This window comes from Carcharodon carcharias, chromosome 22, assembly GCF_017639515.1.
Source record: "Carcharodon carcharias isolate sCarCar2 chromosome 22, sCarCar2.pri, whole genome shotgun sequence".
NCBI lineage: Eukaryota > Metazoa > Chordata > Chondrichthyes > Lamniformes > Lamnidae > Carcharodon > Carcharodon carcharias.
The window spans coordinates 5185945-5209185 of NC_054488.1; the positions used below are offsets into that span (position 1 = coordinate 5185945).

The 23241-nt window shown below is 43.3% G+C and overlaps 1 protein-coding gene across 1 annotated transcript in view; it reads left to right on the forward strand.

The window, feature by feature from the left end:
* LOC121293950 (testis-expressed protein 47-like) overlaps positions 1–23241 on the forward strand; it is a 33225-nt gene that overhangs the window by 4296 nt on the left and 5688 nt on the right. Inside the window, exons 3-6 of the mRNA XM_041217428.1 lie at positions 6088–6188; positions 10569–10633; positions 16176–16377; positions 22043–22202. Of these exons, the coding sequence (XP_041073362.1) occupies positions 6088–6188; positions 10569–10633; positions 16176–16377; positions 22043–22202 (528 nt within the window). The remainder of the gene's footprint in view (positions 1–6087; positions 6189–10568; positions 10634–16175; positions 16378–22042; positions 22203–23241) is intronic.

Below are 23241 nucleotides of genomic sequence, written 5' to 3' on the forward strand. Positions count from 1 at the left end.
CATTCAACACCAACAAAAACATTTTCTATTTACTCAATTGATGTTAGTGGGAATTTACTGAGCACAAACTGATTGCTGTATTTGGCTCCATAACAGCGGTAACTACACATCAAGAAGTAATCAATTGATTTGAACGTACTTTGGACCCAAAGATGTTATTGGGCACTGTACGAATAGAGTTTTCTGTTCACCACTACAGCGTCAGTTGCAACCAGTTTTATATGACTGGCCCAGATTTGGCTGCTTCACTGCTTCTAAGGTACCTCAATACCCCTGGAGTTCAAGAGTTCTTCCTTCTTCCTGCTACATTCTGAACCACTTCATCTGGCAATGAATTCAGTGCATAATTTAATTCACAAATATTATTTTGTTGCTTGGACCTTGGTTCACATTCAGCTTAGACTAATGGGATGAATGTGACCCCACTCTCTTATAACTTCAAAAAATGTCAATTTATCAAGTCTGAAAAAGCCCAATAAGTAGTTTGTGAAAGGAGAATGATAGAATTAAACTACCAGCTAAAAGACAATTAAAGTAATTGGTGTGGAAAATGGAAGTGTCATGTGAGTGCTGTGGGAGACTGGCTTGAAGTTGGATTTAAATGATGTAAAACAGCTTTATCCTACGTCTGAATTGATTGATGTCTAAGGTGGGAATGTTTATTGCTGACAGCAATTGTAAAAAGGAGGAAAATGTTTTCTCCATAAACATCGACCTAACACACCCTAAACAAAATTTACCATTTTCTTTTTGAAACTGTTCTTTAAATCCAGGTGGGTTTTTGCCCCATTACTTTATAATGACAGAAGACAATTTTTAGTCGGCTTTCTTTTCATTTATTTTGTGAAAGTTTAAGAAAAAGATTTCACCACCTGTAGCCTTGCCTTTTTAGGAGTGGGAGATTAAAAAGGAAGTGAATATTGCTGTAATGACTCATTGTGCTATTCCATCTAAACACAGAGGAATGCTTCACTTGCTCATCTCTGGTATGGTGACCAGTCTCAAGTTTCAACATTATCTACTGTAATTGCTACCAGATGAAGATCAAACACAAAAGGAATGTGAGCTGGCAACATTTTTTTGATAGATGACCACAAATATATTCTACTTTCCAAATTGGGATGTAAAGACAAAACGAGTCTGTATCAAATAGAGAATGTGGGTGTAGGGAAACTAAAACGCTCAAGTAAGCATCATGTCATTGAACAGATCCATCCTTCACAAAAGCAAACTACTGTGGATGTTGAAAATTTGAAATACAAACAGGAATTGTTGAGGTCAGGCAACATCTATGGAGAGAGAAATAGTTATCAGGTCTGTGACCTTTTGTCAGAACTGTCCCTTTCCAAATTAAAACAGAAAATGCTGGAAAAGCTCAGCAGGTTTGGCAGCATCTGTGGAGAGAGAAACAGATAACGTTAACATGTCCTTTTTCCACTGTGTTTCTAACGATATTATATATTTCTGGTTTCTGGATGATCGTACCCCAAGAGGGACACCGGACGATGGGCTGGGAGACCCCTCGGAAGTCTCAATGCACTGACTACATGGGATATGCCTGGGAAGTTTGGACTTCTGATGGGCAATTTTACTGTGTCTGTAACCCTCCAAAACTCTGAGTTAAAGTTGGAGTCTTCGAATGGTTCTGACTCACTTAGCAGAATAGTTACCCAGGAAAAGCTAGAAGGATTAAAATCAGTTCCATCTCCTGGGCAACTACATTACTGACCCCCCGACTATCCCTCTCACTCCCCCTCACTGGAAGCCCCCGACTACCCCTGACTATACCCCCTAATCGTCCTGCTATTCCCAACGCCCCAACTACCACACACGATTACACACCCAACCACCCCCCCAAACCCCTTGACTAACCCCCTGGCCGCCTGACCACCCCGGACCCCACTACCCATAACCCCCCCAACCCACCCTATGTCCTTGCCCACCTAAATGCCACCCTAGCCCCTCATCCACCCACCTGCTATGCTACCATATTTCCAGCATTTTCTGGTTTTATTTTGGACTTGCAGCATCCACAGTATTTGGTTTTAGGATAATTTCAGAGTCAGGTTCAATATGACCAGTGTTGCGGCAGGGTGGGTGGGGGATGGGTGACAATGTGAGGAAGGAGGTTGAAACACCTTGACATAGACAGACGCACAGTGCTTCAGTCTGGCACTGCGTGCAAGATAACTCCTGTGCAGTGTTATACCATGTTTAAAAAGTACCCAGGGATTCTTACACCCCCAGACATTTCCTAAACTTACACCGAGTTGTTTTAAATGCTTTAAGAAAGTTGAAACATTGGAACCATACTGATGGCTACAGTATAAAAACATCTTTATTTATTCAACATTTATGTGCATCATTATTTATTGGGATGGGTGGGAAGAGCTGGTATTGGAAATTGATCCCTGAAGCAACATCCAGTGCAAATGTGAACCATTCCACCTTGATTGCCCCCACTCTCACTTCAGCGCTTGTTATCAGTGTAGTTACTTCTTTCAGGTACAAGGTTACAAAACCAATATTTCATAAATACTATTTAAGATAGCTCCCTTTTCTAGACCTTAGATTCCCCTCGCGATCCTTTGGTTTTATTCCTTTTCATCACTTTTCAGTCGCTGTCTAGAAATGGGCTTGTTTCACTTAGTGTCAGAGTTTAAACATGCTGCTGATTATGGAACAAACTAAAACACACTGAAGAGTTCTGCAGCTGGTGATGTAAATGTAACTGGCTTTCCTACTGAAAGTAAACAAGAAAACAGTTAGGCGATGTCAGGTTAGAGAATATACACATTTCTGTCAGGTGTATATTGTACAAAATTCATGTTTGTTAATGTATTAGTGAATTAAAAAAATAGTAATGTTTCCACAACATCTTCATCAGTCTCTGACACTGTGCAGTCTGATGATGTCATGTAACTGATTCAAAGATACACAAACAGGACTAGCTGATCAACGAGCCTCTTCAGACCTCACCTATACCTCGGAAACAGATTGAGAAAGTATATTGACTTAGACACTTGCAAACTTTGTATCATTTCTCCTGAGTTGGAGTTTCCAGTAATAACAAAAGAATCAAATTAGCATCCATGAGAAGGAAAGAAAATACAGTCTGGGGTCTTATCATTTAGATAGCACACTTTCCCAAACTTGAAATGGCTTGTGTGCTAGTCCACAGTCTGACAGGAGGCTGGCTGATGCTGATGGACTAGGATTTCACAGGTAGCCAGTCTGCTCACAACCCCCAGAGGGAAGGTCAATCCTGAACAGGCCAACTTTTAAAAAGCCTGCCCCACGGACTGGGGCTGGGCTAAACAGGCTCAGAGGCGGACTTCTGCCCTCAGTGGACAAAAAGTCCCACCCACAAGAGCTGCTGGCCAATCTGATTGGCTGGCAGCTCTGGCAGTCCCAGCAGCGCCACAACTCAGCAGTGGCCTTGGGAAGGAGATTGTGATGACCTGGGGATGGAGTGAGGGGTGGGGTGTGTGGTGGGGAGCTGGGCTTTGGGGAAACAAAGTCGGGGGGTGGGGGTGACATCTTGGGTGGGTGCCTCCGATGCACACAGGGCGCCCCAGATTGATGAGTCCTGCTTTCCTTTTCAAAGAAGTTGCTTCAAAAACAGCCTTTGCAGTCTGCTCAGCGACTTATGGCAGTGGAGGTGGACATAGGCCCCTAATTGTCATTTAATTGGGCAGTTAAAAGCCTCAATAGGCCTAAAGGCAGGCATCCTCATGGGCTCCTTACCCATTCCCTCCCCCTCCACCGTACCCGAAGTATGGGCGTGGAGAAAGGAGGTGGGCTGGGCATCCAACATATTTAATGTGCCACCCACCTCGCACCCCCCCCACCCCCCCCCCCCCACCACCCCAGCCAAAAACACGTCCAGCGGGGAGCAGTAAAATCCAGCCCTATGATATGTATTCACATATCGTGCCTGAGTCAGGATAGAAAAAGTGAGGCAAAAGACAAGGAGTATTGAACCCAGGTTGCTTGTGTGTGCAATTGCTTTCTGTCCTCTGTGTGGAAACAAATGGTTATGGTTTAGTTATAAGCTACTGTCATTTTTAAGTACACAAGCACAGTTACCGAAGTTGCTGCTTTTTTTCCCTTATGAATAAATAAGAAAGTTGCATAAGATTCAGAACTCGCACTCTGGTCTAAACATTATTTTTATTCACAGTTAGTTTCCTTGCTTTTTATTTGTATTTTTGTAATGTTTTCTTATAGTGGTGTATGACACTTTCTCACCCTTTTTCCAGTTTGATCTTGATACCTCGGTTGACTCATTTCTGTTCCATGCTCTGTGGATGCCATTGCCTTTCAGTCAGTCTAAACTCATTGGAAAAATAACGAGGGGATATGAGAAAAGTTTACATTAACCCGATTTTCTTCATGGAAAAGCATGACAAACCCTCTCGAATCTGTTTGCCGATATGTTTTGCAATGACCTGCTTGAGGGTGTGTAACTGTGTCAGCTGTTAACACTGTGACAGAGTAGCACTTTATTTCCCCATGAAGGCAGGACCCCTATAAACAAACACTTTGGCCCATATAAACACTGATGGAGCAGGTCACCCATGCCTTGGCACACAAGCAGATTTAGCTGTTCAATTGCTCAGTTAAATTGAAATGTTAGAAACATTATGCACAGCTAAAGCAATAGGTTTATTTGGAAATCCGAAGGTGTTAGATTTTTCATTAACCGGCTGAAATGGGGTGTTACAAGGCCACAATCTTCAAAATTAAAACATTTCCCTCAAAATCTGATTGCTAACAAAGGAGTCAATTCCTGCAGTCAGACACCTCCAAAGAAAGGGAATCTGGCCTAAGGATGAAATGTGCAATTAATAAAAAGCCTCCCAATGAACATTACTGCAACATTTCTGTTTGAGAGACAGGGTCAGTGCCCAATTTAAAAAAAACCCAGAATTTTCCAGTTTACTATAAGTTAGGGCTTTACCCTCTCTCTCTCCTACATTCTTGCCCATTTAAGGCAATAAGTGCAGTAAAGGGAAGATAAGGCACTCCTTTAGGAGCAACCTGGAAATATCAAAATAAGGCAGTTTTTGTACCATGCTCTCGTCTGGCAATTTTTCTAAAGAATTTCTAAAGATTATTGGCTTTGACTGAAGAATATGATAGAAACAACTTACAACAGCCTGCATTTTTATAGTGCCTTTAACGTCCCAAGGCACTTCACAGGAGCATAATCAGACAATACTTGCACCAGGCCAAAGAAGGATAGCTTGGTCAAAGAGAGAGGTTTTAAGGAGCATTTTAAAGGAGGAGAGAAGTGGAGATTGTTAGGGAGACAATTCCTGAGCCTAGACCGAGTCAGCTGATGGCAGGTCCCCAGCAGAGAGCCAAAGGAAGTTGGGGATGTGCGATTACAGGAGTCTGAGGAACTCAGGATTCTCAAAGGGCCGTAGGATAGGTGGAGATTACAGGGATAGGGCAAAGATATGGAGGGATTTGAAAACAAAGCAGATTAGATTTGGAATTCTCTCCCTACTGCTACCTCTTTGGCTACAAATCGGTCTCCAAAACAAATCAGTGCTAATATTTCCTTATGTGGCTTGGTGTCAAATTCTGTTTAAGAATCACTCCTGTGAAACACTTTGGATGTTTCAGTGTGTTAAAGGTGTTAAATAAATGCAAGCTGTGCAAGTGATATTGGAAAGATCTGCTCAATAACTTTCCAGATTAACTCAGTTTTCTTTCAGTCCTAAAATCTCGTATTTCAATTATAAACTACTTTTGGCATTGGATAGCTGTCAGTTTTATAAAAATACCACCAGTCTCCACTATTTATATTAACAAAGGTTTTTTTCAATTAAAATACATAGAGGCTGAACCAATGCTGGAGCAAATATTTTCATGAAATAAATATTTATGTCAGAGTAGTTAGGTATTGGTATGTTTTGCATTTCTTGGTTATTTGATAGGTGATTTTACAATGTTGTTGCATCATAAATCAATATCTATAATTTAGTTTATATGAGAGGAAATCTTAGATGGGCAGGAAAACCCCTTGACATTGATTAGGAAATACATAACTTCAGATTACGTTGTGTTCTACTGTAGGATACTATGAAAGCTTCTTGCAGAAACTCCAGCGCTGTCATCAAGAGGGGATCACAGGGCTCCTGTTGCTGTATCCGAGCTATGTTATTCATGTGTTAGAGGTAAGACTAACAACTGCAGGACTTTGTCAAATGGGAGAGAAAAAAAGAGTCTTTGATATTGAATACTTGAGCAGCAGCTTTTGAAGAATGGTATAAGCTAATGTGCTATTAACGTGGTGAAACCTTTGGGGTGGACATTATCAAATAACTTAAATATGAGAATATGGTTCTCTCACAACACATACTACTTTCATTCATTGACACCAAATATGTCAATTTGAAAAGTGGGCTACAAGAAAGGAGCACTGATTCTTTTATATTAACTATGCTATGATACCTGCAAAGAAAGTAAACCATATTTGTTTTTGCAACCCATGAAATTAAAACAAGAAACATCTATGGTATGAGCTTAAATAAGTTAAATTGATTATATTGGCCACTGGAGTTAATTTGAAATCCATGGGGCAGAATTTTACATTCGGTGTGTGAGGCGCACACCTGAGGTGCCGGATCGTTAGATGACGCACGATGCCATGGGGCGTGTGTCCCGATGTCATTGCAAAGTCGCGCGATATCTCATTCGACGGGCGCACACTGGAGTCGGCTGTGCGTCCGCCAATAATTGATAGACCTATTTAAGTAATTAACATGAATTTTACGCTGTCCGTCCAGCCTTATGGCTGGTGGGCAGGCGAAAAGGCCAAGCGGCCTTGAAGTTTTTTAGGAAGCCTCACCCACGAGCGGGATGAGGTTTCCTAAAGCTTTTACAAATTAAATCAAAACTTTTTTTGAAAAATAATACCACGTCCCATCTCATGTGTCAAAGTCACATTAATTGGCTTGCCTGCGGAGCCGATCGTGAGCAGCTCAGTGACCAGTCCCCGCCCACTTCCATCGATCCCGCCCAGAGAATGGAAAATCCCGGCCATGGAATTCTGATAAAAGAGCCAAGAATTTAAATTTTTAAAAAATCAAATGCTGACACATCATGAAAATATTGAGAAGCTTATGTTGTTGACCATACTTGAGTGGCCGCAAAGTTGATATCTGATGGAAATAGTAAAATAAAATCACACTAGAGTAGTAAGGAATGTAACTGAGACAGGTAGAATCGAACAGATTAATGAGAAATGTCCTGTTTTTCTGGTTATGTTTGATGTCAATAACAGGTAACAAGGTAAAAAATTGCACTGCTTCCCACAGTTCTGGGAAATACTTGCCTCGGGGACACAGTGAAGTACACCCATTTCAAAATCCAAAAGACTGATAAAATCAATTATATCCTAAAATGGGGTTGGAACCAAGCTGGTTCACCATGAGTTGGAATGAGACCTCACTTGCAACCTGAATAGAAAACCAACTTATTTTATTTCCCTCTCATTTTATTTCCCCTTAATGGAGTTTCTGTTCAGCAGCAATCTTACTGCCAGCTGCTGCTGTTCTGGCCAGTTTGTGTAGATGTTTAGAGTTGCTCTCTTTGCCTGCTATGAATTCTGGCCTGCTCTGTAAGTATCTTCTTGGCTCCAGTAGCATCAGATGTTCTGTGGCCTGCGTGTCTGATTCTTACAGAATTGACCCACTTCGTCCTTTATCTACTTAGTGTAACCCAGCATAGGAATAACAAAACCCTTTGTGACCTGAACACGAGATCCATGTCCTTTTTGGGTGTATTTCTTGAATCTATGCAAAGGTAGATCTTGTTCACATGAGATAGGCTGACATTTGGTTTGAATTATGAATGATGTTACTCCAGACAATGGTAAAGAAAACTGAACAGTAGATATGATCAGACTCGCTTAGTTCAATGTACATCTGTGCAATGATACAAAAAGACCGTCTCACACTTCTCTCTCGATCCATTAGCCCATCTTACTTGCGGGGGGAGGGGTGGGGTCCCACCTGCCAACGTGTAAAATGGCATGTGGTGACATCACCATGCATCATTCCGATCTTTTGTTCGGGGGGCACACACCGGAGGCGGCTGTCAAAGACCTGTTAATGCCTAATTAACTAATTCATTAAACTGATTAACTAACTAACTAAATAAACTGATACTCAGGGCTGCCTGTCCACCCTTAAGGTTGTCGGGCAGGTGAAGACCCCAGGCAGCCTTCACGTTTATCATGAAACCTCATCCATGGGCGGGATGAGGTTTCATGAAGATTTTATTTTTTTTCACAATTCATAAACATGTCCCAGCTCAAATGACACTGTCACATGAGGGGACATGTCTGAATAATTTTATTCTTTCTTTGTTTGAAACTTTCATTTTGAACTTAATCTCCTCGAGGCAGCTCCGTGCCTCAGGGAGATTTCTGCACTCTTTGCACACATGCACGAAAGAGCGCAGGCCCCGAGTCTCCCTCCTCCCCCCCCCACCCGCCCGCACAGGGGGGCAACTCTCCCCTTGGTGTGCAAAAATATTAAAGGTGAAATATAGGTGAACGTGTTGTTGAAGTGGTATCATGAATGGAAGGTCAACTGAAATATAGAAAACAGTGAGTAAACTTATCTGATTGACAAGGTGATGTTCATCAGGGATCTGTCTCAGACCCCTCTTATTCTTCAATTAGGTTAGTGACTGGGATTCAGACATTGAGGGACTAACAGCAGCATTTACTGATGGCACCAAATTATAGGGCAAAAGAGTGGTCAGCAGGATAATCAGATGTAGGGCAAATGCAGATTAAATTTTTACCAAGAATTTGGCAAAATAGTATGGCAATTTACCTGAATGGAGCGGAGAACATAAAGGTGCATGTTGTAGAGATATGGGAGATATTCAAAAGCTGGGTTAGAAAAATGCATAAAAAGGATAAGTGGAATTTTGGGTTTTGTCTGTAGGGCATTGAACACACAGGCAAAGAGGTGATGAGAGATCTCTGTAAGACATTGGTTAGGCCACTGGTAGAGTCCCATGTGCACTCTTTTAATTCCCCACACGCAAAGCGATGTTGGAGACATGGAACTGATGAAACACAGACTTGCTAAAATGATACCAGGAGTGAAACAATATCATTAGAAAAGACAGGGTACAGCTTCTGCTTTGGGTGCAATCTGTAATTGGGCATAAACTACACTCACATTTGCAATGGTTTTCAGAAGTATTTTTTCCCCTCAAATTTCCGCTCAAATTTAATTGTATATTGTCAAACATAAAATCTGTCATGAACCAGTGGAATTGGCAACGTCTTAGGAAGTAGTTTTTTTGTTAATTTTGCTTTAAAAATATTCATTGATGTATTTAAGACTGGTAACTTGATGCAGTTTGATCAATCCAGCTGTGTTTAAATTTATTCAAAAAATTTAACATTTTTAATCATTGTGTCCAGTCCACCAGCTGTGAATAAGCTGATTATAAATAACCAAAAATTACTTTAAAAAAGATACAGAACCGTTTCCTAATTATATTGATGTGCAGTAGTCAGTTTCTTAGCAAATCAACAAAAAAATTATATTCAAAAATTTTTAAAACATCCGGAAGTTTTTAAAACGTCCAAAAGTTTTAAAAACATCTTTCACCACCGCCCCCCCACCCCCCCACTCATCCCCCATAACAGGTTTAATTTTAAGAATCTCCTCAAAGACCCACAATCTGCGGAAACTCTCCCAACAGTTTATAATTTGATCTGGGGATCTGACCAGTTGTGAGGCTGGGCCAGCTTTGGGCATAATGTTTTTTAAACTAGCACAAAAAAATGGTGGAAACTCAATTTGTGTTGAGTGCGATTCACTCTTTACTCCCCCGTCACCATCTTTTGCGGCGGTTTGACCAATTTTGAACAAATTGTGCTGGAAGTAACCAGCGCCACCTAACAGAAATTCTACCCCGCGAGGTCCTCTCTATTTCTGCTGTTGCACATTGTGCAAACTTGTGAAGATGTTAAAGCCCAGATGTCTTCCGACCTGTAAAGATGAAAGACTCATCACTTGGTCACTGACTTACCTGAGCAGCAAATTGAAGAAAACCATTGCTTTCCTTGCAGGTGGCCAAGGGAGACAAGGCAAAAATTAATGAAAATAATTTGAGCAAAGTGATGCTCTGAAAATAAATATTAATTTTACAATGACAAATTCAAGGCCAATATCATCCAAACTGGAACAGGGCACATCGATGATGGTCCAATGTTTCTGTAGTACTCGCTATTGCTGTGTGTTAGAGTGCGGCCAAGATCCAGCTGCATTTATTCAGCAGCCATGTCGGACTGGCAATGAGCTGAGCTACTCATTCTGGATGAATAGGACAAAGCTGTTGAACCAGGTGCTGTCCCCGAGGAAAGCTGACCTTATTTCTGCTGTGGCAGATAAGGTCGTTTTTTTTGGAGTAACTTGGTTTACAAAAATCTATTCCCCACGATCCACATAACATGTTTTAATGGAAATAAAATCAGCACTTGGAATGCAAAATCCACTTCACTGATCACTTCCCTTTACCCACAGTCTTCCAGTGATGTGCTGTATTCAGTGATTCACGATCTAAGAGACATGCAGCATCAACAAGAAAGGTAAACCTTAAGCTATTACTCTGCATCACTATGGAAATAAATCAAACGTATGAAGTCTGAGTCATATTGTTCCCTCTTTTCTCTGCTTCCTGAAGGGATTGTTTCATCTGTGACACCTTGATTCACTCCTCCACCACCGCTCCCACCTGTTCTCCTTCTCTGGAATCTCCCTGTGCAACATCTGATCATTTACCTATTTCCATACCATTATCCAGGACCTCAAACATTTTTCCAGTTGAGTCAGTAACTCATGTGTCCTTCATCCAACCTAGTACTGGATTCATTACTCATGATGTTATCTGCTCTAGGTTGGAAGATTTGATGACTGCTTTGCTGAACACCTCTGTTGTCTCCACAACAACTTGCTAAGATCCTACCTAAATTAACTCCCAGTTTCTCTTCAGCAGATGGGCTGGTAAAGTTGTGTGGGGTGCCAGTGCTACCCGAGCGAGTAGGTAGAATGGGCTGGTACTTAAAGCTTTTCACGCAGCGAGTGGTTAAGATCTGGAATGCCCTGCCTTAGAGTGTGGTGGAGGCAGATTCAATCGAGGCTTTCAAAAGGGAATCAGACATTATCTGAAAAGGAAGAATGTGCAGGATTATGGGGAAAAGGTGGGAATGGCTGTAGATAAATGGATCCTTCAGAGAGCTAACACAAAAAAGATGGGCCAAATGGCCTCCTTCTGCACTGTAACCATTCTGTGATTTTATGATTGGTTTGTTCTACTGGTTGAACTTTCTACACAATTGCATCAACTTAGATTTTTATTTCCTTAGGTTCCTGGGCCCTTCTCTGCTTTGCTAGTTTTGCAGGCTTCCATTTCCAACTATTTTATCCCCCATTACCTCGTTTACAGTTTCATGTTTCAAAAATTGCTTTAATTTCTCTCATTTTACCATCTCTTTTGGACTCATGCTAATTAATATAATTTCTGCCATTTAACAATCTCCTATAATCTACTCTAGCACTTTATGGATTATTCTGTTTCTTTTGAATGTCTATGTGAATTTTTGCCCTCCCCTTTGTTATAATCTGGATAGTTAATTGGTGAAGGATAGTACTGGAGCCAATCTTTTACTCAGTCTCAGATTTATTTCCAGAGTTAAACATCACCAGCATACACCTCCTAACTCAAACACACTACAGTTTCAATAAGTGCCTCTTTATACTCTTCTGTAAACCAATAAAAAAAAGCTAATTAACGGGGGTGGGGTGGGGCCGTGACAGTCCCTTAAAGGGGCAGTGTAATAAAAAAACAAAACTGTCGAAGGAAACTTGACTAATTAAATTAAAGTGTCATTCCTGTGGCTGACGATGCACTCCAGCATCCACAGTGTCCACGGGCTTGGCCTAAATAGCCAAGTGGTTATGGTACTGGGCTTATAACCCCAAGATCAAGAGTTCAAATCTCACAATGGCAAACTATAAAAAAAAACAAACAATTTTGTACAGGCCGCGTGGCCTAATGGATAAGGTGTCTGACTTCGGTGTTTGTACTGGTGCTATCAGACGATTGCAGGTACGAGTCCTATCGCAGTCGCTTTATAAGCTTGGCCTAAATAGCCAAGTGGTTATGGTACTGGGTTTGTAACCCTAAGATCAAGAGTTCAAATCTCACAATGGTAAACTATGAAACAATGTAACTGCTTGGCCTAAATAGCCAAGTGGTTATGGTACTGGGTTTGTAACCCCAAGATCCACAGTGTCCACTAGTTGTGGAAGGTCAAAGTGTCTCTTTATATGTGCTCAAGTGAAAGGCCAGTTAATGCCCAGCACCTGCACACAATTAAACACAATTAATATACAATTAACACATTTCCCTTTGTGGTGTACCTTTTTAAAATTCAGGAAAGACTATTGCAGGTTCATGTTGCTGTCTGTTTTGTTTCAAACCAGCTTGGTTCAAATTACTTGAGAGAGAAACAATATCCAAATAGTTCAAGTGACAGCCTTTAGCTTTGTAAGACCATGGTTTGAGCCATGATGGTCAGCTCTGTGTTAAGCACCACCTGGTGTAGCTCAGGAGCCCCACTCTGGCGTGGCAGTCTCTGCTCCAGAGGTAGACAGCGGGCTGAGAAAGTGCACAATTCACTGCCCTCTGTTTTCTCTGGGCCCTCATCTCAGCCCAGCTGAGCTCCTTGTTTCCGCTCATCTCTTCCAATGTTCCTCCAAACAGTCAGCTTCCAGTGGTTTCGGCCGACAGTGACTGTCTCCCAGTTGTCAGTGTCAATATCCATAGCTCGCTTGCAGGTGTCCTTGTTACAGAGGCCTGGGCATCCAAGAGGCCATAACCCAGTGGCCAGTTCACTGTACAGAAGTCATTCAAGATAAAAGTCATACTCAGACGCAGCTGATAATTTCAGAATTCAAAGAGTCTGTTTAGGTTGACGAAAAGAGTGTAATTTAACATGAAGTGAGACTGAGATAATATCTCTCCATGGAAATCATACCAGAGATGAATTTGTAATTTAGTCTTCATGGGTGGGTGTTTTAGAGGCAGATTTGGGTGCTTGTGGGGACTTAAATCCCCCATTGGGCTAGGACCTCATTCTGTGCTTTTCCAGGTTTCTGTGGGTGTGTTTGAAATCGAGTGGTTTCCCCTAGTGCAGTCCCCCTGTTGGATAAGGTATTTAAATATTAAAATAGCTCATCAATTCCTGTTTAGCCAAGGGTTCTGGATTTCATAGGCCGTGGATGCATTTCCCAAGCTGTCAGCAACTCAACAGGTCACTGAGCTGGGTGCACAGTACAGAAAGCTTCTTCAGTGAAACTGGCAGGCTGGGAAGCCTGTGATCAGTGACAGACCTGCAGTCATGACCAGGTGGGAGGCTGCTGCTCATAGCTCTCCTTCTCAGACAGTGCTTTCACTGCTCATTAGGTGATTGCCAACTTCTTGCAAGTCGTTTCACCAGTCCAGCACTTCACTCACCTTCAGCTGCATTTCCCAGCTGCCTGTCTTCACCACGACATGGGAGCAGCGTATGCAGCTACACCTCGCACCTCTGATGAAGAGCAACAGCAGCAGCAGCAGCTTCCTTCTCCTCAGCCACTTCTATTCCACAGGGTAGACGATGGAAAGGCATCCAACTCCAAGAACGCAAGGTCCCAGCACAAGGGGCAGATGATCAGCTCCCTCGACATGTCTGAGCGCCAGTGCCTCAGATACCCGGGTTCTCATGGCGGGTCCCTGCCGATATCGCCAGTCTCCTCTTTGCCAGTGGACCCAGTTGATGCCATTGGGAGGGCCGTCAAGGTGCCTGTCACTGGACAGCTGCCACCTCCCCACACCCGCCCACCCCCACCCCCTCACCTCTGCCTCTCCCCTCAGCAGCGTTCTCTCTTTTCCTGTAAGGAGAGAGAGTGGTGAGTTATAAGTGAGTAATGGCTTGTGTGAATTGCAGGAATAGACACCATATTTTGAGGGGGCTGGAGCAGCATGGGTGCGAGAGGGCAATGGTTACCCATCCAAAATCACTAGACACAGCCTCTGGGAATTTCCTCAAAGATTCTTCGGCTGGACGACCATAAATCTGGTGAACATTCTGTACAAATGTATTAACAAGATTTCAGCTATTAATTTTGCACTTCTCTCTTGCTCTCTCTCTCTCTTGCACACACTCACTTCCATCAGGACACAATAATGTAGAGGGTGAGTTATGGGGCAGAGTTTTACATTCACCAGGCGGTGGGTGCAGACTGGGGGTTGGGGCCAATAAAATTCTTCATAATTTTATGGTGGGATGGGTGTGCCCTGGGCTAGCCTGCCCATCCTGTCCCCAATTGAGACCCATAAGTGGCCAAATTTTCAGGCAGGTGGGAGGAATTTAGCAACAGGCGGGTGAGAAGCCTGAAAAGTCACCTTGCTCAGGCCTCGGACAGGAATAGTGGGCACCTCCAGCAAAGGCCGACCTCCTTTCATGGCCATAAACCCCCACCAACAAGGTCTGCACACCCCCCCCCCCCCCCACCTCCCCACTCCAGGTGCTCCCTCATCCCTGGCCTCTTCATCAACACCCCCACCCCCTTTCTGCCCACCTCCCTGTGCCCTGGGCCTCACCTCCCCTGCTTACAGCCCCAGTCCTGTCCACTACAACTTCTGGTGCTGAGGGAAATAGAAGGCTGCTGGCCAATCAGATTGTCCGACATTTCTCTGAGGCAGGACTCCCTCCCGAGTGAGGGGTGGAAGTCTGGTCTCCAGCCCATTAATGTTCCTGGGAGCGTTAGATAGCTGCAAGTAGCCAGTAATGGCAGCCGTGCTTTCTGCTCTGACCCTTTGGGTGATGGGTCAGAAATCCCACCAACCGGAAAGTCATGGCCAGTGCGGACAAGTGGGAAAATTCCTTGCAAATTCAGCTCTCCATGAGGAGAAATCGCCACCTTGATGAAACTTTGTCACTGAACTGAGCAGTGCAGGGAAGGTTATAGGCAAATAGCTGATCACCATGTTCAAAAAGATGTTAACTGTGCATAATATACGCAGAGGTTTAAGTGAGATTGCCATTAACACATCATCCTTAGTGGTTTTCCATGGGTTTCTGTAAAAGTTACAGGTATCCTCGATTCTGGATTCTAAACAATAGTGGGGTGGGGGAGAAGAACATCTTCAACTGTAATTCCAGAAACAGCTTAAAATTCCTCCTGCTGAAAAGTGCAAAATAACACATGAACGAAGGTTGCACATAGTGTGAAGATGCATTTACGAAGCGGGATTAAGTTTAATGGTGGTATTCCCATTATTGTTATCCTTAGGGATGTACATGTTGCACAGGAGTAGTTTATTAAGTAGCAGGAAGCAGGAATTTGCAAACTTCAGTGGAGATTTTATTCATTCAGTGGATGTGCGTGTCGCTGGCTGGGCCACCATTTACTGCCCATGCCTAATTGCCCTTGAGAAGGTGGTGGTGAGCTTGAGCTGCCTTCTTGAACCGCTGCAGTCCATGTGGTGTAGGTACACCCATAGTGCTGTTAGGGAGAGAGTTCCAGGATTTTGACCCAGCGACAGTGAAGGAACGGCGATATATTTCCAAGTCAGGATGGTGAGTGACTTGGAGGGGAACTTCCAGGTGGTGATGTTCCCATGTGTCTGCTGCCCTTGTACTAGATGATAGTGGTTGTGGGTTTGGAAGGTGCTGTCTAAGGAGGATTGCTGAAGAATTATACAAAAGTCAATCTAAAATCAAATTTGACAGCGCACACACATTCTGAAGAACATGATTAAGAAGGTGAAAATATTAAGATGGCAGTTTAGAATGTTTCTGATTATTACCATCTATTTTAATAAAGTCTGGCACATTCCATGCAATAGGTACCAATTGCCTGCTCTAACTGGTGAGTAACAGGTAGGACTCTTGGAGAATGATGTAACCACATCTTTATGTTGTTCATCCAGGGGTTTTTGGTGAAGTTATGGCTGGGAAATGGAGGGGGAAGAGCAGCAATCACTGTGCAAATTTAGGGCCTTCATTTTTAAAACACTTGTCTATTTCAAAACTGTTGAATTATTGCTAAAATTCCAGAATTTCCTGTTGAACTTTGTTTCAGAGCTTTACTTTTGGAGGCCAAAATTCTGGTGATGTCTCACAACGTTCCCAGCAGACTGTTCCAGCATTGGGAATACAATCTCCTGACTATAACTGCTAAACGACTGGATGATACATTACAGGGGGAGTCAGTAGAGAGGGTGGTCCGTGAATGCCTCACTGCGCTTCTGAAGTTGGGAATGCATCTTCAAAAAGCTTACAAGGTAACCAGTGATTCTCTAACAGAAATATTTTTGATTAAGTCAAGATCCTGATTAATTCCACAGCTATTTATCTACCTCTTTTCTTGACCTCCTTGTGTTGTATATCACTCAGAGCTGAGAGGGACAATATGTTATTTGACTAGCTCCTAGACCCTCTGCTAGTACTGTACCATTACCAGCAATCATGAGGCTCAAAGACACCATGGGATCACTGTTCCTCCAGCTGACTAGCGTGTGATTATCATCATATTTTACACAGTGTGTATGTTTCACAGTATGGTGTCAACTCCAGCTGACACAGCATGCTAAAACTCCACTTGTTATACCGCTATTCACCTACTTTCTTTAACAAAGTGAAATTAGTTGACAATTTATGCCACAGTCTCTGCCTGATTCAATAATAATCAACATTTTATTTCATCTTTTAGCAAAGGAAGTAACCGATACTTATGTATCAGGTTGATTCAGTGGCAACACTCTTAATTCTAAATCAGAAGGTTGTGGGTTCAATCCCCACTGCAGGATGATGCCTGTAACATGGGCTGACACTTTTAAAAATTCTTTCATGGCCTGTGAGCATCGCCAGCAAAGCCAACGTTTATTGCCCATCCCCTTATTGTCCTTGAGAATGAGGTGGAAGCCGTTTTCTTGAACCGTAGCAGCTAGTCCCTATGGTAAATACACACCCACAGCGCTGTTCACATTAAGTGTAGTATTAAGGGAGTTCTTTTTGGAGGTACCATGTTTGGATGAAAGGCTAAACTGAGGCCCTACTCCATGTATAGGTGAATATAAAGGATCCTATGGTATTATTTAAAGAGCAAGAGGGGGGTCTCCCTCAACCAATGCTACCAAAATATACCTACTGGCCATTTGGTCTCATTATTGTTTGTGGGATCTTGTGTGTAAATTAGTTGCCTACATATCAATGGTGAAGTTTTGGCCATGAGAATCAGAAAGATGTTGCATAAATGTAAGCTTTCTTTTTGCGTACGTAGAATAATCGCAAAGATAAAATACAATCCGGGGATCAATGGAAATTTAACCTCAAAGCGGGACTCTAAGCATTAAGGTGTAAGGTCTTTAAAAGACAAAACAGAAACATGGGCTGTTATCTTTCTGTTCGAGCTGCTACCCAGCTCCCTGACAGGGAAATAATAGGCCAGGCAGGTACAAACCTTCACGCAGAGTAGAAAAGTCAAGAGGAGCAGAAACACAAAGGTGTAGACTCCTCACCTAAATGTTGCACTCACACACCTTCAGAAAGGTAATTGTAAGAATAGGAAGGAATGGAGAATGTTTTCCAACCGCTGGTTGTAAATGGTCTAACATGCCCAGGTCTATTTAAGTTCCTGGTAGGAACACAGACGTTAAATTCATCCAAGGGCTCAGACTCTGCCAACATTAAACAAATCAAAAAGAGACACACATCAGAACGAATAACTCAGGCATAAATATTGTGGGCCTACAATTTAACTGAACTGACCTGGTGAGTACCCACTAGAATCAGGTGAGGAGCTGATTTTTTTAACTTGCCCCATATTACTCATTGACCTCAGTGGACAATAAAATTGGGCAGGGTGTAAAACTAACATTGCACTGAACCCCTTCAATTTTTTGACTGATAGAGTTAGTTAATATTGCCCCTATTGGACGGGATATAAACTGGGCATTGCATCTGATCTTGTAGGGCCATGTTTTCTGAACTGAAGTTTTTGCATCTGCCCAACAGGCGCCTTTCTTTAATCTGTTTAAGGGGGAGCTGAGAAATACTTGATGGGACGGGTGATTGAGCTGAGGTCAACAAAGTGAAAATCTGTAGGTCGCTGGCTCGTTATTACCCATTTTACACTATTGAACAAAGTTCAAGTTTACCCCTAATGAGTTTACATTAGGAAGCAAAGATTGGATTTTGGTAAATATTGCTTCTGCTCTGTAGCGATGGCTCTGAAACTATACCTGAAGATACTAATTACAGATAATTAACAGACATGTTTTGTATGAAATTACATTTATTTTAAATAGGTTAATGCCTTGCAGAAAAATAATAGTGAGGAGTTACAAACAAATACATTATTAAGCTTTTCTCCCATGGTGTAAATTATTGTTCTACCTTCTGCAAAGCACCTTAAGAAGTTTTTGTAAGTTAAAGCTGCTACATAAATACAAGTTATTGTTGTCTAATATCTCTTATTAGCAGCTCATTCACCAAGCGAGTCACTGCTTAATGCCCCCCTTATTTCAGCAAAAATATTTTACCAATCGTACTAACCCTAGAACGAGTACAATCTTGGTTACATCGCTCATGTGGATATAGCAGCTAGACAGAAGGTAATAATCCCAGAACAACATGGTCTATATGATGTAATAATATAATTACACTTCAACCTCTAGCTGTGAAGGTATCAATGAGGTTTAAAAAGTGATTCCTTTTTAGTGGTACCTAGAACACAGACAGAAACAATGATATTAAATTAAGTTAACGTAGAATGAGAAAACTGTATAACGGAGTTCTGAGACGCACTAAAAAAATACTGATCAACATGTTCATCGAGATTGTTTTCTAGGGTATATTTAAAAAGGATGCAAATGTGATGTGATATTAAATTTAAAGACCATATCATTAAATAAGAATTTAAGTATAAATAAATTTGTTGCAATTTAATCAATAGCATGTTAGGGCTAAACAAATCTGCAGTCAAATCAAATTCTAGTGTCATTCAATTTCATGGGCAGAAATATCCCCCCCGTCAGGAGGGAAGTTCAGGAACGTGCGCGTGGAGGTGCACCCCCTGATTGGCACCCCCGATTGGGGGCGCGCTGCCATTTTATGTGGGCGTATAAGAACCTACATGAAATCTCAGCCCGCCCGTGGATGAGGTTTGATGCTTTTTCTGAAGCCCGCCAGGACTCCCGACCTGTGCAACAACCTTAATGTTGGACGGGCAGGTCCACTAATTACATTAATTACATTGTCCAGGGCCTCAATTGGCCATTGACAGGTCGGCTGGTGCACAGCTGACTTGGCTGAGCCCCCGCCAACCTGAAAATTGAAATGAGGCGCGGAGAGTTCCGCCTGACATCATCCGCGTCATTTTACGCGTCGGCGAGCGGGCCCCACCCCCACTCACCGACAAGGAAATTGGATTATTTGCTGTTTCAGAGAGTTTTAATAAATTCATTCACGGGATGTGGGCTTCACTGGCTGGGCCAGCATTTACAGCCCATCCCCAGTTGCCCTTGAGAAGGTGGTGGTAAGCTGCCTAAGACTAAGGGCTGAATCATCCCAGGTTTGCGCTAAGTGTGGTAGTGGGCTAGAAAAGGGCCGTTTTACCCAGTTTTCGCTCGCAATCGGCCAATTCCGCATCATTAATTATGCATTTTCAGGAAACACGCCGTTTCGATGGTGCGTGGGCTCTCATTCACTTTCCACACCGTCACTTCACTGCTTCCTCACGCCGGGTACCATATTTAAAGTGCAGCCGCGCGGACACCAGTCCCAGCCCAGTACAGCTGCACAGAGGACATGGCCCCGAAAGACAGGAAGACTGCAGCCCCCCCCGATTCAGGGACACCTCCCTGGGACGCCCCCTGGACCCCATTGGAGCCGCCACAATGTCCCCTATCATCGCTCTGGCCACACGAGACCCATCAGTGTCACCACTCCGGCTTAGGAGGCGATGGCAGTGGTGGTCAGTGCCAATGCTGCACAGAACAATTTTGCTATCAAAAGCAGAAAGAGGATGAATGATCTCACCCGTACCACCAGGTTAAGGCAACCATCTCATCCCTCTAAACACAACACTCACAAGCCCGTCACACATTCACTGGCATATCACTCACTGCCAGCCCAAGGGACATCACCACTCACTCTCTCACACACACCCTCACATCTCCATCTGGCCTCATCTGCTCTGGAGATGCCTCCTCAGCCCTCACCATCTTGAGGCCCCTTGCACAGGTCAACATGTGCCCCCCACACACGCCCTGGGATACCCCCCTTCCCCAGTACAGCCCTCGCTCTGCAGCCTCTTCCCTTGCCTGAGGGCACTTCTCCCCCTTCCCCAAGCAAGCCCCAGCCCTGAAGCCACTGAAAAGCCCCCCACATCTGGTAGGTAGAGACCTGCCCGTGAGCCCCCCCTAACAGTGATGTGGTGCTGCCTGCGAAGCCTGGTGCTGATGACCACAGATGCTGCCCGAAGCAAGGCGGGCAAACACACCTCCAAGTCCCGAGTGAAGTGCAGCTCGCCAGGTACATGTCTCTTATGTTCAGATGTGAAACACTTTCATGCTGATGTGCCTGGATGATCCAATGTATGGGGATGATTCCAGCGAGCAGGGCTTATAATGATATGCAAATGAATTAAAATAAATTTCCAGAGGTCCAATGGCCATTGATGGGCAGAGTGGACAATTGTAAACTGGTTTCACGACATTGTGAAACCGATTTTTGGCTTTCTTGCCATATTGTCCGCTTACATCTGCCATGATGCCCAACACCATCGGGCATGAAAAATTCCACCCTCAGTCCAGTGGTGGAAGCAAATTTCAGAGTGACTTCCGCTAGAGAGTGGGCAGGCTGAACACGCGAGATCTTGCGCTGTTCAGCTTATTAGTTATTCAGCGATGAGGAACACGTTGAATCTCATGGTGGGGTAGGCAGGAGGTGGCCCTGTCACCAATGTCCCGGTGCCACATTTGAACAGCACCGGGACAGTCATGCATTCTTCCACTCTGCTCCGAGACCTGCCTCGATCTCACCCCTCCCCTGTGCCCAGCCTTGGCACAGCCTGTGTGACAGGCAACAGATATCTCTCAGTGATGGTGTGAAGGGAAGGAGAGAGCAGTGTCTACTGACCTGAACACCCAGGAAGAAGCCGGCCTTGCTGGGTGCACGCCGCTTACGTACGGCTGTGAAACAGAATGTTCGAAATTCCCACTGGCAGTGCGCTAAATTTGGAAGGGGGGACAGGATTCCGGCATGTTGGGTTTTTAATGAGCATTCATGAGATGCAAATGGAGTTCCCAACATCAATCCGTGGGACACTCAACTCGTCTTTAAGTCCCCATGAAAGTCAGGAGAACAAGATTCCAAGCTAATGTCCCGATGTCAGGAAACTGAATTTTGGCCTCCCAACAAATCCCACTCCCATTCCCGCCACGATTCCTGCTGCTGGTGGGAGGGGAAAATTCCACCCATGGCTTCAGTAACTGTTACTGGTGTGAGGCTGAACTGAACCGGTCTGATGCTGAATCGTGTGTTCCATATCTGAGGAGAACAGGTATTTTCCATTTTCTAGGAGTTGGGAAAGAAGAGAGAGGGGGAAAGGAAGGAGAGTGTAGGTTTGACAAAGAACCAGCTCAACTTCATTTGGTTTGATTTGCAATTCAGCAGTGCATGTAAACTTTTCCAGAACATTCCTTGTTCACTTTCTTATTTGAGAAAAAATGCTTTTGAGAACAATTATTTTTAAAAAGATTCATATATAGCTAATGGTTCCTATTAAAGAGTATCAGTATCAATAACATAGCTCAAAATATAAAGGATTTATAGAGGTTATGTGTATAAACTACACACTTTTTATATCTTTGGTAAAAGTCCTTACTTGCTCTGAACTCTATGACCTAGTTTTCATCTTGTTTACATTCTGTTTCCTTTCCATAGGAGTTACCAAACAAAGCAGCCAAATCTGTGCTGGACAACGTACCAGAACTGATTGTTCCCCAGGCGCTGATTCGATGTCTCCTGAAGTCGAATGAACTTTTAACTCCTGCCCAATTCCTGAGCATTTACAATGCTTCCTTAAGCATAATCATGGATTCAGGTAGGTTATGATAATATTCCTTAAGGAAAGGGAGCAACACAGAGAAGCACATGTCAGAAGCTCAAATGGGGAAGAAAAATTACCTTCTTTGTAAAATTTGCCTTCAGTTCAGCCTTAAAATGCTACTTAATTATTTTATAAGCATCAATGCTACCTTAACCCTTTTATGAACTGGGTTTGATCAGATCCTTTGTACATTGTCTCCAATGGCTGGTTCTTTTTTTAAACATTCATTTTTGGGATAGGGGTATTGTTAACAAGTCCAGCAGTTATTGCCCATCCCTGATTGCCTTTGAGAAGCTGCCCTCTTGAATTGCTGCAGTCCCTGTGTTCAAGATAAATCCATAATGCTGTTAGGTAGGACATTCCAGGATTTTGACCCAACGACAATGAAGTAACAGTAGTATATGTCCATGTCAGAATGGCATGTGAGTTGGAGAGGAACTTGGTGGTGATGGTGTTCCCATTCCCCATCCTGCTCTTGTTCTTCTCGGTGGTAGAGGTTGCTTGTTTGAGACGCTATTGGAGATGTCTTGATAAGCTGCTGCAGTGCAACTTGTAGCTAGTGCATACCTGCAGCCACAGTGCACTGGCAGTGGAGGAAGTGGAAGTTTAAGGTGGTAGATGGGCTGCTGATCAAGCAGACTGCTTTGTCCTGGATAGTGTCGAGCTTCTTGAGTGTTGTTGGAGATGCAACTGGAGGGTATTCTATCACACTCCAAACTTGCATCTTTTAAGTGGTGGAGAGGCTTTGGGGAATCAGGAGGAGAGCCACTTACCATGTAATACCCCATTTATATGGTCACTTTAACTAAATTTTAAGTAGACAGTCCATTGGTAACTGGATAACTTGCTGCAGAGTCAAGTAGCCTGGCAGGAGGTAGTTAGCAGTGTGTAGTATCAAGGCCCTAAACCAGAACCCCCTGACACACTGGGGTGCATGAAGGCAAAAAGATGGGGCTTGTGACCCAGAGAACCCAGAAGGGTAATCACATTTCCCTGAATTTATGAAACTACAATTTGTGTATAAGATGAATCA